Source organism: Ammodytes marinus (genome assembly GCF_949987685.1).
Source record: "Ammodytes marinus genome assembly, chromosome: 11".
NCBI classification, from domain to species: Eukaryota; Metazoa; Chordata; class Actinopteri; order Uranoscopiformes; family Ammodytidae; genus Ammodytes; species Ammodytes marinus.
This window is the reverse complement of record NC_137215.1, coordinates 29,983,826-30,001,752: the sequence shown is the minus strand read 5'-3', so window position 1 is coordinate 30,001,752 and position 17,927 is coordinate 29,983,826. Positions and strand designations below refer to the sequence as shown.

The 17,927-nt window shown below is 41.0% G+C and overlaps 1 protein-coding gene across 11 annotated transcripts in view; it reads right to left on the bottom strand.

The window, feature by feature from the left end:
• birc6 (baculoviral IAP repeat containing 6) overlaps positions 1-17,927 on the bottom strand; it is a 163,713-nt gene that overhangs the window by 59,649 nt on the left and 86,137 nt on the right. For 8 of the 11 annotated variants that reach the window (XM_080037113.1, XM_080037116.1, XM_080037115.1 and 5 more), the window contains exons 55-64: positions 17,658-17,801; positions 15,023-15,152; positions 13,786-13,917; positions 9,740-9,901; positions 9,219-9,392; positions 4,925-5,148; positions 4,284-4,608; positions 3,713-3,930; positions 2,082-2,246; positions 602-773 (exon numbers count right to left, since the gene is read on the bottom strand). In XM_080037113.1, the coding sequence (XP_079893239.1) occupies positions 602-773; positions 2,082-2,246; positions 3,713-3,930; positions 4,284-4,608; positions 4,925-5,148; positions 9,219-9,392; positions 9,740-9,901; positions 13,786-13,917; positions 15,023-15,152; positions 17,658-17,801 (1,846 nt within the window). The remainder of the gene's footprint in view (positions 1-601; positions 774-2,081; positions 2,247-3,712; positions 3,931-4,283; positions 4,609-4,924; positions 5,149-9,218; positions 9,393-9,739; positions 9,902-13,785; positions 13,918-15,022; positions 15,153-17,657; positions 17,802-17,927) is intronic. The other 3 variants (XM_080037122.1, XM_080037123.1, XM_080037120.1) reach the window with 2 other exon arrangements.

The window sequence follows — 17,927 nt, the reverse complement described above, 5'->3', positions numbered from 1 at the left end:
TTGCTATGATAGAGGTCAAAATCTATTTCATTATTCAGGTCTCAAGGCGTATACTTTATTTATCTGTACGTCTTTAAATTATGTTGTCCTTTATATTCATTTGCTACAATTTTTTGATGGCAAAGGAGATACATAGATGCACATACGTGCTTGTTGGTTTCCTGGATTTATTTAATGCACTAGTTGAACTGAATGTTTGTATTATGCCTTGCCTAGGATTACATTTTCTTGTGCTTTCCCCAAAACAAATGAAAAAGGGAAAAACCCATACACTAACCCTGCATTCCAATCCACATACTTCCCTACTATTCAGTATGCCAGAAAAAGATATAGGATGTCCCAAAACATGAACGTCAATTGTAGTATGCGGAAAATACCTAAATGCCCCATTAACTCCAATTGCAATTTGGAGTATTTGTCTTTATTCTTGACATTTCTCGACATAATGAAAACAAATCTTCCTTATCTGATTTGTTTTTTTTTCCTCTCCCGTGGCTCTAAAACTCTTCTGTACTTTAGTATGTAGTGTAGTAAAAAGAAAAAGTATGTGATTTGGAACGCAGGGTAGGTCACAAAAACGAAAGAGAAAGGTGTGGCGTACCTGAGTCGTTGCGTAGGTATGAGGACATGGCGGGGATGAGGCAGGACTGGCACAGGAGCTCCTGTAACACTGCTGGTAGTGCTGTGCTGTTGTGTGCCCTGCCCTCCGCTGCAGACGCCTCCGCACTGTGACCGCTGCTGGAGCCCGCTGGGTTGATGTAGCTCGCCAAAACCTAGGGGAAAAACAGCTTGGACTATTTGGAATGGTATAGAACTTTGGAATTTCCCATAGACTGTGACAGTTTGCAAAGGGTATGGATAATTTTGAACATGCCAATTTTTGTTCAAATGTTAATAAAAGCTGAAATTTTTTTTTTTCCCACAATGATGCATCTTGTACATTGTCTTATTATCTTTTGGGAGAACCCTGTGTAACTTCCAATCAAGAAAAAGCTTGCTGGTTTCATTTAAGTAACTTTAAGTCAACATTTGCCAGGGGTATGAATAATTTCGGTTTTGACTGTATGGTCAGACAAATGACTAGAAAACGGGCTCAAATGAAACACAAAATACTTTAGATAACATTCAATGGAGCAAATTGGGCCAAACTGGGACAATCTCGTCCTTGACCCATTAGAGCCTAATACTAACACCTGTTCAAGACAATTTTACCTTTGTCACAATTCAGACATTTTAGGTGCTTTTCTTATTGTAAAGAAAAGTTAAACACTTTTAACTTTGCCAAATGGCTACAGAACTGACAGTTTGTTATGACACACCCACGGTTCCCTGTGTTTCTCACAATATGGCTTGCAAAGTACCAACTACTAATGCAGCATGAGGCAGAGAATTTCCTCAAAATTCCTGTCATCTAGAACATGCCCAAAAGCCTGGGAGTAAGTGCTGACTGAGAGGCAGGTTTCAAGGCATCAAAGTCTCCTTTAGATACAGTGTGTATGGTTGCCACACATGCAAAGATATTGTCATTTAAGTTTCATAAACTCGTCAGAAATTCGGTTTAGATGCTATGGTCCAAAATACTTATTGTGTCATAAGAACCAATCACTGCAGTTCTCTGGCCGAACTTTCTATTTGGAGACTGTTTGATACGGCCACGCCCACACAGTCCTGTCAAACTGTCGACTGTGAAAAAGCTGCTTTTAAAAAAAAAGTTTTATAATATTTATGAACATTTATTTTCAATCAGATTTTTGTAAAAGCGTATTGAAACACCCAACTATGACATCATATATTGATTTTTTTGCTATTTTAGACCAAGTTTCCAGAGGCTTTAAAGCATTTCAAGCAGTTGTACATCATGTATAAAGGCTAAGTACAAAGTGGTAGGGGTTGCTAGTGTTTCGCTAAGGGCAACTTTACTTTGTGTATGTCATTCCCTTCAAGGCTTTAAAGTCAATTGTTGAGATGTACTGGTACCAACAGAGCCCCATAAAGAAGGCCAGCTGCTGGTAACAAAAACCCTAACACCAGCGTATTTCTTAAAGATCTTAAAGCCTAGACATTGATGGGTCTGGCCTTACCTGCAGTAGACAGGTGACATGTTCCTCTTCCAGCCGTTGTTTGGAAAGGGCCTGCTCCACGTCCCAGCCTGAAGCCGTAGAGCCTGTCCCAAAACCGGTTCCTTTGGCCCAGTACAGCTGCTGCTCCTCACTGGTCCCTGCACCGTGACAACTGGACATCTGTGGCTGTCAACATACACACAGACAGGGGGAGAATGTAGACGGATAGACGCACTGGTTTGGGCTGGAGATTGCTTTTTTACACCTTCGATACATGTTATTTTTTCATTCTTTATCAGGCTTCATATCATATATAGACAGGGAGTGTGTCCAATTGTCTGTCTGTGCTCATGGATTTGGGGGCAGCTCCAATTTTATTCATGAAGTTTTGCAGCTTAAAGTGGCTGCGAGTAACTTTGTCAGTTGGCGGCCCCTTTGGACAAAAGCGGTAGTGTCAATTAATTAGGATGCAATATAGTGCATGTGTTGAAAGTGTGAGGGAACTTTTCGGCTCCGTGAGAGTGGTTAGTGACACTCCATCAACTAATGCCAGTCAGTGCCACACACACCTGATTGCAATGAGTTGATGCAGGTTCACTAACCACTTGCACGGAGCTGAAAGATTCCGTGTCCTCACAGAAAGCGAATGAACGAGAGACGGCAGTTAGTATGGATCACGATGAGGTAATGTGTTTATGTTGTTGTAAATAATGACTATTTTAGATGAATAATGGTCATCTGATGATGGTGAAGCAAAGTAAACTTTGTTTTAGTAGGCTACCGCTCATTCATTTAGGAGTAAACACTGCAGTCTAGTTTCGCTCCCGTGAAATTGTGTACACGTTGCTTGGCAACGCCCTCCCGCCTGTATATCACTCTCCCTTTTAGCTTTTCTTCTTTGGTTTTTCTTTTTTTTCTTTGATGGTTCAGCCCCGTTATCAGTCATTATGACGACAAATAACTGTCTCAAACAAGGCTCCCGCTCCCCTTCCCTCACCTGGAGGGATAGGCTTCTCAAATCGCGTTGCTGCGCCATACTGAAATCTGCGACCAATACGAATATGTGACCATAGAGCCTGCATGAGCAAACCGAACTGGGTGTGCGACCAGACCAAATGCAGTAATAAAAACTATATAAAAACGTCTTTCTTTGCACTGATGGTCTCGTTTGCTGTTAAAGGTAATTTATGATTATCAGAGAAAACATGAGGCTGTTTAAAAGATATTTAAATGTTACTCGTAGTGGCTTTAACAACACAGACGTCTGCTGGCTTTTTGTTGCATCTTCCCATGTGGGGTTTGTTTCTCCTCCACCAGGCTAAACAGATTATGTCTCTGCTGTGGAAGGCAGTCAGTCCACACTAAAGCTAACATATACATTCACATTGCTCTCTCCTAAGGAAGGGTTTTTTAAAGCCGTTTGGTTGAACCCTTGTAATGTGTGTGTGAGTGAGTGAGTGAGTGAGTGAGTGAGTGAGTGAGTGAGTGAGTGAGTGAGTGAGTGAGTGAGTGAGTGAGTGAGTGAGTGAGTGAGTGAGTGAGTGAGTGAGTGAGTGAGTGAGTGAGTGAGTGAGTGAGTGAGTGAGTGAGTGAGTGAGTGAGTGAGTGCATGACTTTAGTGAGTGAGTCAGTGTGTGCGTGGTGGTCCGTACCTCAGACACACTTGAGTTGGCGTTGGGGTTGCGTGGTGCGTGGTGGCTGAGAGCAGACAGACAGGCCAGTATGAGGTGGATGGCTCCTATCTCCAGAGCCATGCGTCGGAGCAAGACGCCGTCGTCTGTGGTGAGGGGCGTGCTGCTGAACAACGCTCGCAGCACGTGGAAGGGCAGCGTGGGCAGCACGTTGGCCGAGGGAGACTGCAGGATATGACCTGAGAGGCAGCCAAGCACACACAGTCAATGAGGAGCGCCACAAGCCTTTTGTTCCAAGTTTGGCTTGAAGAAGGTATATTGGTTTACCCAATATAAGTGGTAGTTAGTGCCGGTATGGAAAAACTCATGATACGATAATACTTTGGTCACAACTCCACGCTATAGTATGTATTGCAATATTTTAAAGAAGATATAAAAAGGAAAAAAATACAAATGAAGGAAGAAATGCCACAATTGAAGTCATACTCACAGTATGACATTACAGAACATTTTAATCAGACCCCTACAATAAAAATAAAGAAATAAGGGTTTTGATTTAAGGTGATGATTTTTTGGGGGGTTTTGAACTTACTGCCCTCTCCGTCGTCTGTGACCCCCAGCACCAGGCGCAGCAGACACTGGGCATGCTTCCTCTCCTTGAGCAGCACCTCAGCATAGCCGGGCAGGCGCAGGAAGAGGCCGAAGGCTGCCAGAGAGTGAGCGGGGATGGGGGACATGGTCTGCACCGAGGAGGACGAGGCCTGGGTCTGCTGCTTGTTGATGGGGGGAGGCTCTGCTGCGATGGACTCTGGAGCCTCGTACACCAGCTCTCCAGACTGCTCTATGGTCACCCACTCAAACTGATCGCTGTCCTTGGGCTTCTCCTGTGTGGCAGAGGGCACCACCGGGGCACTGACCTGTGAAGCACACACGCACAATACACATGTTCACATTCAGCAATATGGGAATATGAGACAATGCTGACGGGTTGGGTTTAAGAATAGCAGGGACTAGTGTTATGTCACGAGGAGGACACTGTAAGATAAGACATTGATTGATATTACAAAGTAAAAGCACTCAGTTTCATCCATAATAAAAAATCTATTGTAAAAAAAAAAAACACGTTTAAAACAAATTGTTCCACAGTAATTTTTTCAGTTGTCAACAAAAACTAAGTAAAAAAACATAGTTGTAAAGAATTGCTGAAATCAAAATTAAAATGTTGAGGGTGACCTGCTGGATGACATCGGGGTAGAGCATGGGCAGCCTCTCTGCAATGAGGGCCAGGCCCCCCATGCCTGCAAAGACCTGCAGAGGGGACTGGATGGAGCTGGTCTCCAGCAGGGACTCGTCTGTGGCCGCGTCCAGGCATTCATCACCAGGAGTCATGGGCTCATCCTCAGGACAGCTGTTCAGCATGTCACAGTGATCTACTGCAAGGAGAGCAAACAGAGGGCCTGTTGTATGGTCACACACTGTCAGCCAAAGCTTTACATGTAAAGATAGATCAGGTATAAAGCCGATTCTTTAAAAATAAATTAAAATAAGGACAGAGAGGAGGAGGTAGGTGAAGAGGTAGAGCCAAGGAGAGCTTCAATGTCCTGATCATGGTTGCACCAAGTTCTCTGCTAATCCAAAACCCCAAGCTTTATTTTCCAAAGCCTGTGGTTGTTGTTGTTTTGGTTGCTCTCTTGCTGTCACAGTTCAATTAAATACAGTAGAGCCATCAATAATGTAATAACCTATACCTGTGTTTTTACTGCTATTATAAATCAAAGTTTTTCTATATAAAATGGCTATCAATCAACTACCTTAAAAAAGCTGCAGATTTTTTATTTATTTTTTCAAGTATGAAGTCAATTAAACGCTCTGAGCAAAGAGGAGATTAGATTTAACCCATTGATGACGGCTGCTGCACGATGCCACATTGGCTCTCCTGCCTGATGCTGCGTCGCGCAGCATTATTACTTTATCTAATTTTCATGGCATTCCCAGCATAGCACTGTCATTGGTTCAAATACACATGAGGTGGGTTTTGTTGATTTTTTGAAGACCACGTGACCACCAAAAAGTTGTGTGGTTTGCCGAAAATCATGTCAATCAAAAAAAATAAAAATAAAACAAAATAATAAAAAAATACGCCAGCTATGTCGGCGACAGAACAGTTAGTGGCGTTTGGTGCGCAGAATCAAGGTCTACTATAGACTACTGACGAAAATCACAACACATTGCATCTATTTATTAACAATATTTAATAATTTTCTAATTCATCTAATTTTGACGATTTTTAGAAATATTTGTAGGTTTGTAAGCGCTAAGGGAGCATGTTTAAATAAAACCTGTGAACCTTAACTTTTAAATGTATTTTATTTCATGTTTCTATGTGCTACACAGGCTTAGATATTAAGGTTTTGGTAGACTTGACAATTCGTACTATTTTTTCAGAAAACCCTCAGGCATTAAGGACATGCATCCTAGATTGCCATAGTCATCAATGGGTTAAATGGAACCTATGGACCACGCACGGTCAGGCCATGGGCAATGGAGAAAGGTATGGGAGCAGTTCTGCAGACTCACCAATGCAGAGATGATCACATCTCAAAAACCTGAATGTGACCTAGTGCTGCAGAATCAGACAGCTAAATATAAACTACAGTCACCACCTCAGTGGCCCAGCAGTGTTGCTTTTTTCCCCTCGAAACAACCTGACTAAATTGCCTCCCCGCATTAGTGTTAATTTCATTATCCGTCTCGCCCAGATAAGACATTCAGTATATTGCTTAAAGCTACACTACTTCAGCAAAAATATCAAGCAAGAGCTTCCTGGCATAAGACAATCTTTCTACATGCAATTGACAATGTTGGCCAGTTATAATGCGGCGCTTCTATTGTAACTACATTTAAGTAGTCAGGCTTTAGAGTTTGTTTCAGGCAACTTGCTCAATGTAAGTCTAATGTTCATACTCCTTTAGCTCAGTCTCTACTAACCATGGCCCTAATTTACTAACAGTGCTTAAACTGTGCGTATGAACGTTTCATGCACAAACGAAGGTTTTATCAATATTTGTGTACCTGAATCTCTTTGTACTCTGAGAACAAATTAGCACTTCTTAACCCATTGATACCGGATGCAGCGTGATGCAACATTGTTTTGACGGCATTTTTATGGGGCGTGCAGCATAGAATACACTGTCATTGGTTCAAATACACATGAGGTGGGTTTTGTTGATTTTTTAAAACCACATGACCACCCAAATGTTGTGTGGTTTGCCGAAAATCACGTCAATCAAAAGAAAAAGAAAAAAGCCGGCTGTGTGTTCACGTGATCGGCAAGTATATTACAGAACAGTTAGTGGCGTTCGGAGCGCAGAATTTAGGTCTACTGTAGGCTACTGATGAAAATCACACAACACATTACTTCTGTTTAGTAACAATTTTTATTAATTTAGGCAAAATTTGGCTGCTCCACCTCAAGTGAGCCTAGCCAGGTGATAGTTAAGTTTCAGTTTAGTTTTCATCTCCGTGTTATACAGCTGTTTGGACCAGCTGATCGGCTGCTGACAGCAGGAGTCAGTCTAAAGCAAGTGACCAGTGTTAATTTTGGCAGCAAATTCAGATTTAGTCTTAGTCTTTTGAATATCACACCATTTAGTCTTAGTCCTATTCTAGTCATCTGAAATCTTTTAGTCTTAGTCTAGTCTTAGTCTACTAAATATAAGCAGATTTTAGTTGACTAAATCTACAGTGGACTTTGTCGACTAAGTGTTTTTCTGCATTGAATAGTATTAAGGTTTGAATATGCAATACAGACACAGATTTAATGGTTGTAATACAAAACATGTATTCTATTTAATTCGTAATAATCTCACATAAAATCAGTGTACCTGACTGGATAGGGCGGAGGGGGGGCTTTAAGAGCCTTTGCCCGGGGGCCCATTATCTCATGATCCGTCTATGAATCAACTGGATTCCACAATCCTTTTTCTTTTTGCGGGGAGCATGCACAAGCATTATTTATAAAAAATAGAAAATAAAAAAAATAAGTGGGGGGCCCCACACTAGGTCTTGAAACGGACCCCGAGATCGTTAAGGCCGCCCCTGGGCAGCAGCATGCAGTTACGTGCTGATAAAATTGAGCAACTGCGCTTTCATTTAAGCAACACTGCTGCCGCTGTGTGTGTTCGGACTTCTTTTGCATCAAAGCCTTTTTGATAATAAAATGAGAGGTTTTATTTGAACGCTGTCCATGCGTCGGAGTTGATTGTAACTTACTCGGGTGAAAACAGAAACTAACGGAGGGAGGCGGCAGTTTCACATTTAATTTCCTATATAGTTTCGCAGTCAGTTTGGGGACATGGCTCTGTGTATTCAAGCTTGAGACACAGCCTACTACAAACAGATCACGGAACTTAGCCGTTCCCCTAGACAACGTTAACGGGCAGGATATCCCTGACTATCATTATGTCCATCAAACCGCAGAATTTTTCTGCACGTCGGCTCTCTCCACCCGCTCACACTGACGAGTTATCCTGTCGATCTTCACCGACACAGGGTTGCATTCGCTGCTTTGCACTGATTGGATTTCTTCCCAACTTGTCCCACAGTTCTGATTGGATCTGTTCTCCATTCGTCCCGCCCTAACAGTTTTGTCTCGTTCCGATTCGTAGACTATAGTGTCAGTTATATTCGTCTCAGTCTTCATCATCATATCTGCCTTTTTATTTAGTTTTCGTGAGTGAAAAAGGTTCGTTGACGAATATTTTTCGTCATAGTCTTAGTCTACGAAATTAACACTGCAAGTGACAACTGAGCTAAATTATAAAATGAAGCTATCTCTTCCTCCCTCTATCTGTCTATCTTTCTCTCTCCACTGCACACTCAGTCACTACTATCCATGCTTTAAGGAAGCAGGATTATAAACTCATTTAGCACATTGTTTTTTAAATATATTATATAATTTATTATTCATTCCCCCCCCCATCTAATTTTGATGATTTTTAGAAAAATATGTTGGTTTGTAAGTGCAATGCATGTTTTAATAAAACCTGTGAACCTTACCTTTTAAGTTTCTTTTATTTCATGTTTCTATGTGCTACACAGGCTTAGATACTACAATTCGTATTTTTTTTTTCAGAAAACCTTCAGGAGATAAGGACATGTATCCTAGATTTTTATTATTTTTTTTTTTGGGCATTTTTATGCTTTATTGACGTGTAGAGACAGAGTTGAAATGGGGCAGAGGGGAGTGACATGCAGAGAACGACCGCGGGCTGGAATCGAACCCGGGTCCGCTGCTGGCCGAGGCCCATGGGGGGGGGGACGCCCTGCCAACTGAGCTAAGGGTGCCCCCATGTATCCTAGATTGCCATAGGTGTCAATGGGTTAAGACCATGTATACGCAAAAAATATTCAAATTTGACTATTTTTTTCTCGACGTCGTTGCAAACTAGATCTTGCTCTCAATGATCTTTCGAGATGAAATAAAGAATGAATGAATATTTGAACGAATGTTGAATATTGTTGGTACCTTTCTCAGTGCGTAGCCTCTTGAAGGAGTCTGTCTTGGAGAGACTGGGGTCTGATATGACCTTGGAGCCCAGTTTGACAGTCAGGTTGATGGACTGGTAGCCTTGGGGCAGCTTGCGGTCGTACAGCAGCGTCAGGAGCTGGGCCAGGGTCATCTCAGGTGGGAGGGGCTGACCTGGTGGACACCACAGGGCAATAGAAACAATTATCTTCACTCGAAAATGTACTATGGTCTGGGGGCGCCTGGTATAGTGGTTAGAGCACCCCCCCCCCCCTAAAGGCAAAGTCCTCGCCCCAGCAGACCTGGGTTTGAAACCGGGTCATTCTCTGCATGTCCTCTCCCGCCCCATTTCATCTCTGTCTCAACAAATCTGTCTAATGTAGCGAAAATGCCCAAAAATAATCTAGGAAAAAATTAATTTAAAAAAATTAACTTTGGCTTCTTAGTTTTTTTGGGATGATTTGACCCAAACACCTTGATGGGTGAGTGGGCATGGCATACCTTGTACTAATGTGTATTACCTGGAAGTAGCTTATGGTAGAGGTGGAAGACGGGCACGCTGATGGTTTTGGCTGAGGGGTCCACACCGGATGAGGCAGTCAGCTTGTCACTCATCACCCGCCCCCTCCTGGATGGAGGACGGGGAGGGGTGGAGAGAGCTCGCTTGGACTGGGACTTCAAGCCTTGATTTGAACAGACAAGACAATGATGGGAACATCAGAGGTCTGTTGCGCTTTGTTTTCACCGACAAGAAAAAAACAGCTACATATTTAATGTATGACTAATATTAAGCGAAACGGATTGTTGGTTTAGATATACAGTGCTGCTTGAAAGTTTGTGAACCCCTTGAGCCTTTTGGAATTTTATTTATTTTAACCATTATTAATTCATTTTTATCAATACCAGTATTTTTTATATGAAATAACAGATGTTTGTTTATCAATTCAACATTTTTCCTTTCCAGAAATCAATTCTTAAAACAGATAAAACAAATTATTTGACAACTGTTGTATGTGCAAAAGTTTGTGAACCCTGAGCTGCATTGCTTAAATCGAGCTGTGTTTTAACAATTGATTTCTGGAAAAGAAAAATTTTGAATTGATAATGTAGGAATTTCCAACATATATATATATTGTAATTTTACAAGAACTCTCTGTGTTGACCAGAGACGCAAGGCAACCTTAGGTTTAACCTTGTTGACACACACACAGCACACAAACTGCAATAACAACAGCTGTTGTAGACACAGCAGAAAGATAGGAACACGTTTGCAACATCTTGCTACAAATAGCCAGATCTGACACTAGGGCTCAATCCCAATTCACCCCTTCGCCCTACCCCTCCGAATTGCGCGTTCACGTGAAGGGGTAGGGGTGTCCCAATTCCCTCTGGAATCAAGGGGTAGGCGTAGGGCCAAACGGCCCTCCAAACAGAGATTTTCTGGACCCACACTCCAAACGAAGGGTTAAAAGAAATTTCCCCGAAAGCGGTGCCGTGTGTCAACGGAAATGGATGGGAAGATCGACAGCCGTGAATGTAAGTTGTTTCCTCAGTTAGTAAAGTAGTGAAAATAACGATTATCACGTATTATCTTAGTTTTACCATGTATGCTTCGTGGTTATGTTGTTTAGTGGATCAAGATTGTCAAAAAAGATCGCTAGTAACTAGCTAACAACACATAACAGTCATTAGCAGGAGCCGTTGACGCCCCCTTTCAGGCTACACACACACACACACACACACACACACACACACACACACACACACACACACACACACACACACACACACACACACACACACACACACACACACACACACACACACACACACACACACACACACACACACACACACACACACACACACACACACACACACACACACACACACACACACACACACACACACACACACACACACACACGTACCCAGCCTATGAACCATAAAATAGATCGCTAGTATGTAGCTAATCATTTTGCATTACATGATAGCAACGCTAACATAAAAAATAAATAAGGACATGATAAACCATACTATGGACCTGTGTGTCTGAAATAACGTTTCAGACACACATTTAAATTGATGGATGGATAAATTTAAATTGATGGGTGGATGATTGGGGCTTGTGTGTGTGTGTGTGTGTGTGTGTGTGTGTGTGTGTGTGTGTGTGTGTGTGTGTGTGTGTGTGTGTGTGTGTGTGTGTGTGTGTGTGTGTGTGTGTGTGTGTGTGTGTGTGTGTGTGTGTGTGTGTGTGTGTGTGTGTGTGTGTGTGTGTGTGTGTGTGTGTGTGTGTGTGTGTGTAAAGCAGGAGCTCAAAAACCTAATCTTATCTTCCATCTAATTTTTTTCTTACTTTTAGGAGAGCCAAACATTGAAAAGGCATCTACCTCTGTCTCCTCTCCTGTGCCATCTGCCTGCGCCTCTTTTTCCACAGCCACCTCAAGCCCCTCAACTTCTCCACCAAAAAAAAAAAAATAATAATAATAATAATAATAATACAATTCTATTTTGGAGTTCCTTGCTGAGGAAAGCTCACTTTTTAAGATTGTTTGAAAGGATGATAGAAAAAATGATAAATGATTGTATTCCTGCGCTTTGTATATCAGTGATTCTTGAGAAGTGGGACAAAACAGGGTGCAATGTTGAAAAAATACAAACCCTATGTTTAGGCAAATTAAATTACATGTATGTATCCAACATATACTGAGCTACTGAGCTAAGCTTTGACACAACCTCCCAGCTTTTGTCCTTTTTATCCAAATGGGCTTTTTAGCTTTCCATTCCTTACTTTGTGTCAACTCCATCAGACACCAAAAAACACAAATTCATTCTCCCTCAATTTATGCTAGACCCATGAGATCACAAATATTCACCAAAACTGGTAGAGGCCACACATTTTTTTTTCAAAATGTATATGAATATAAAATAATTGAGTTTTTCTAGTAGCCATTTGGTTTTTCAGGAGTTTCAAGATTTTTTATGTAAAATATTCTAAAACTACAACACTTATCAAAGCCTGTCTGACTCTAATGTACTCTGCAGAGGCATAATGTGACAAGAGGTCCTTCATAGTCACAGCTGCCCCTTATTTTGGCTGATTTTATTATATTTTAATGGATTGTCTGACGGTGGTGACAAAAAGTGTCCCACCACTTAGAATCCTTATAAAACATGAATGTGTTGAAGAAAAACAGTTTTTATTGATATGAGAGATTATTTAGTGTTGCTTTTGATGAAAAAAGCACTTTTTAAATAATTAAAGTACATTTTTAATAGGTTTTATTGCATATGAAAGATTGAAACCCTCTCTGTGGACACACTGTTTTGGACGTCATGAGAAGATAACAAGTGTCATATATTTGACATAATAATGATAAAATTAAATTTAAGGGGATAATTGTGCTCCAGACATTCTATTCTTAATCCCTAATACCATTTTAAATTTTAAGTATTTTTATTTTTAAAGATAACAGCAGTTACATATGGAAGACGGCCTTTCGTCCCGGTTCTCAAGAATCACTGATGTATTTATTTATTTATTGTCACTTGTATCATCAATATTAATAATTTTTAAATGTGTTTAGATATCTTTATTTATTGTCCCTTTTCAATTGTTAATAAAAAATTATTGATTATAACAGATTGTGATCGTTGATACCTTATCCACTAATGTAGCTAGTAGTTACATGAAGGGGTAGGGATGTCCCATTTCATAGGGGTAGATTTTCCTCCCTACCCCTTCACACTCCGTTTGGAGGGCCAAGGGGTAGGGGAAGGGGTGAAAATGAGAAATGGGATTGGCCCTAGATCTGTTACACACACAAACATACGCACATGCACTCACATGCACACTCTCACTCACACACTGGTAGAGACATGCACACAGACACACACACCCAACTGCCTGATATAAGCCATAGTGCCTTGCCACTAAGGCGCGCTCTCTCGCCAGAGGATGATGGCTGGGATGGGGTTCCCCTTTTCAAAGTTCGGTTGAGAGTAGGTTAATTCTGGTAAGATCTGAATGATTGTAATGAATAGGTAACATCTGTGTTGAGAGAAGGAGCTATGTCTACTAGCTTATAACCTCGATGTCAACCTTTAATAAAGTGAACCTGTTTGAGACCTGATCCTCTACTCTCCGCGTCTCCCTTGCCTGGTAAAGTCTGTCCTCCTAGTATCAAATGTCGTGGAATCAATGGCCCACTCGGCCACGGTAATATCTCATTATTCCACCTCAATAATCAAACATCTGTTATTTCATATAAAAAATACTTGTATTGATCAAAATGAATTAATAATGGTTAAAATAAATAAAATTCCAAAAGGCTCAAGGCACTACAAATAAAGATAATCCTTCTCATTATGGACGTGTTGATGTTAAGCTAATGTTAGCTTCCCTACACACTGTACCAGATGGATGTACACAAATCTCTTGGACAACCCTGGGCTTGGGCACTAGTGTTATTTAAGAAGGAAAGCTGTGCTAAAGAGACAGAGCTTGATTAATTAGCTGGATGGCTAAGGTGCCATTGGACATGGCATGTTGTCAGACTCAAGTTACCTGAGGCCACAACAACACTGTAGTTGTCCTGGAAGCCACTGTCTGCTTTCATCTTCTCCTTCTCCTCGTGATTCTTCTTCTCCTTGTCCTCCTTCTGCTCATTGATCAGCTTGGCTGTGATGCTGGGGGTGTCTGTGTGGAGGGCAAACGATGACATCACATTATACCTTCTCTTTGTGAGAGGGCCTGGATTTCTGTATTTACCTAGATTCAATATTCAAGATGGTTTATTTGTCATATACACAACCATGACAGCAGCAAGCTATTGGCAATGACATTCTTTAAGTCTGAGGCTCCTCTCAGCAATGCAGTAAAGAAAAAGAAAATGTATAAGAGAAACACACACTTGAAAAGAGCCACACCTGAGACACAAATAAACACAACAGTAGTGCAAGGACACAGTGCAGATAAAAAGTGTAGGGATAAGGTGCACAATTTAAATAGAAAGTAGAACGCAAAATAAAGTTAAATTAAATGTAGAAACAATCACACACACACGGGACACACTTTGTGAATCTTTTAGTGAGTGCTAGCAGGTAATCAGGACTTTCAAGATTCGGAATGTAAAATATTCTTAAACTACAACACTTATCAGAGCCTGTCTGACTCTAATGTACTCTGCAGAGGTAGAATGTCACAAGAGGTCCTTCATAGTGACAGCTGCCCCTTATTTAGCCTGATTTCATTACATTTTACATAATGAAATGTCTGACGGTGTTGACTTATAGTAAAGTTGTCCCACCACTTAGAATCCTTATGCGTTAGAATCCTTCTGCAACACATGAATGTGTTGTAGAAAAACAGTTTTTATTGATACGAGAGATTATTTAGTGTTCCTATTGATGAAAAAAAACTCTTTTTAATCATTTAAGTACATTTTTAATAGGTTTTATTTAATATGAAAGGTTAAAACCTTCTCTGAGGACACACGGTTTTGGACGTCTTGAGAAGATAACAAGTGTCATATATTTGACATAATGATGATAAAATTAAATTCAAGGGGATAATTGTGCTCCAGACATTCTATTCTTAATCCCTAATAACATCTACAATTTTAAATATTTTTAGCTTTAAAGATAACAGCAGTTACATATGGAAGACGGCCTTTTGTCCAGGTTCTCAAGAATCCCTGATATATCTTTTAATAGGTGCATTTGACCAGCCCTTGTTTTGCGTTGTGTTGTTCTTTGGCATCTTTGTTCTAGTGGAAAGTCGATGTTTTTTAATTGAAACCTACCAGAGACCCGGTCCAGGACTTCAGCCAGCGTGGTGGAGATGGGTAGGTGCAGGGTGCGGTACTTGTGGCCCGCTCCGTACATGGGATGCTGGATCATATGGCTGGTGGCATTGATACGTCCTTTGTATAACTGAGAAGTAAATAATAATTTAAAAGAATAATGAGAATAATTTAGAAAAGGACAAAAAGCAGTGCGTTTTCAGAGCTCTATGCCCTGACTGAGACATTTTTCAGCCTCATCTGTAAAAAGACAAAGAGGGGCATATAGACCCCTTACCAGTCTACGTCACACAGCGTCACTCCCCGCTCTACTGCGCATGTCCGTTGCAGAAAGAGACAAGAGCGACACGAGCCACAATCATGTCGTGTTGTGTTGTGGGATGCACAAACCGTTTATTTTTAGTTTGAATGGTGATAAAGCTAGTAAATGCCCAAATGCACCGCTGTATAATTACATAAATGAGTTGTGAAATGTTTACAATAAGGACAGTGACCGGAGACGAGGCTATAGCAATGGAAAGCAATGGAGGTAGGGCTGCAACAACGAATCGATAAAATCGATTAAAATCGATTACTAAAAGCGTTGGCAACGAATTTGGTCATCGATTCGTTGAGTCGCGCGATTAATAAGTCACTTGCAGGCGCGGCACTGTTTACATCCAGCTGCCGACAGGTTCATGCACGCCCACAGTGAGCCTTCCGCACGTGAAGGCTCGCTTCACGTGCGGGAAAGCTATAGTGTGAGCGGCCACAGTTTGTATTTTGGTCATATCTAACACTGGACTGTAGGCCTATATAAAAGTGTTGTACCTTTGCTTTCTTTGGGTAAAAAAAAAACTCCTTCAACTCAGTATCCGTCTAGTCCAAAAAAACTCTGTCAGCTGCTGCTGCTGCAGACGGTGTGCAGACGGGCTCGGAGAGTCGGCATCGGCGCATCAACAGTCATTCAAAGCAGCGGCAGTAATCACACAACCGAACGGTGTAGAAAGTCCCGTCAGTTAAAAATAGTGATCCAGATTTTAAATCCATGTTAAAATCGGAAGGATATAGAGCTAGTTAGCTTAAAAAAAGTAGCAAACATAGCCTATCAACTGTGATGTGTTCAGGCCGGCTCAGTAATATGATTGATGTGTTCAAATGCAACACAAAAAAAAAGAAATTTGAGATTTTGGCGAAACTTGTTTTCCCAGCAATACAAAATAGATAGTAAAGATGGAATTATGACCTGTTTAATGTCCTATCTTGAGCTATGATCATATCAGCAATTAAAGCAATAATACAAGTTCTATTTCAACAAAATAATAGAAAAGTATCAATTGTGATATCAATAAAGACTTGGATCGTTAAGGAGTCTTGAAAATGGTATCAATATCAATACAAATTAACGATCTCCTGTCATCTGAGAGAAATTAAGATGATTTAATTTTTTTAACCGTTAGTATTTACCGGTTAAAATATTATCGGTTGACTGGTTTACCATGGACTTGTAGCATGTACTATATAAATGTATATCATACATTGTATGTTTTTTTTTGTGTTATCCCAGTTAAGTTTATTATTAATTTTTTTATCATTTAATATTACTTTTAATAGTTCCGGGACGTTGGAGCAATAACCTGGTGTTTTGACACTTCAGTCTGCACTGTGAATTTGAAGTAATGTTCAGTTTTTGAATAAAGATGCGGCATTTACAAATGTTTCTTTTTTTTTTATCCGATTCATCGATTAATCGAAAAAATAATCGACCGATTAATCGATTATTGAAATAATCGTTAGTTGCAGCCCTAAATGGAGGCTTATTTACAATGACCCAGACGTTATACATCTCCGTCCTCTTCCCTTGTGTTTGACTCTATGGTTTGACTAGGCAGTGGGGGTTTGCACGTTTACACGTGTAGCCGGTAAGTAGAGTAAATCATACCATTTAGGAAAAATCAATAAACGAAAACCGAGTGGGGTCGACATGTGCTAGCCTACTGTAGGCTACTAAAGCAGATAACACAAAACATTATTGTGTTTGGTTATAATATTTATTCATTTAACTATTTAACTGCTCCACCATAAGTTTCACTTTCCTTTTCATCTCCGTCTCAAACAGCTGGTCTGATAAGCTGGTCGGCTCGTGAGCCCAACGGCCCCGAAAGCAGGAGTCAGTCTAAAAACAGATGATCACGGCTAGTTATGATCACTTTTAAATCAAAAAGCTAAATTATGAAATAAAGGCATCTCTGCCTCTCTCTGTCTATCTGTCTGCCGGTCTTTACTGTCACTCTCCAACAGCAGTCCGGCCACTGAAGTCGTTGGGGCCATTTCTTCTCATCATTTATCCACTCAACTGCCGGCAACGCGTATGGGTCATTAAGACGTATCTCGTTCAATAGTGTTAATGTTTCCGCATAACCAATGTTATCACTCGCTGATAAACTGTTTTTAGTAAGCTGACAACATCGCTATTTAACACCATGGACCTATAAAGAAACACCGCAACTGCAATACAACCAACGGGTAACCATGGCAACCAGCCAAACCATTTTTCTTTCAGCAGCAATGCAGCGCGCGCATCCGCCGTGTTGATAAACAGAAAAGGGGTCTATATATACATACACACACACACCAAACAGAGAGAGTTACCCACCGGACAGGGGGACTGTAGGAAGACTGTGACCTTCTCATCCTCCAGCATGAGCTGCAGGAAGAGCCTTCGGATGAAGCCCGAGATGTTTCCAGACATGGGCACGTTGCCTCGCTGGGGGGCCGACTGGAAGAGCTCGCACAGAACCTGCAGACGCAAAAATACAGGGTTCAAAATCAATACAGACATCAATGAACAGATCCAGAAGAAAACAATGTTGACTTCTAACTGTGTTAACAGGACCATAAGTATCCTGGTTATGTCCAGGTGTTT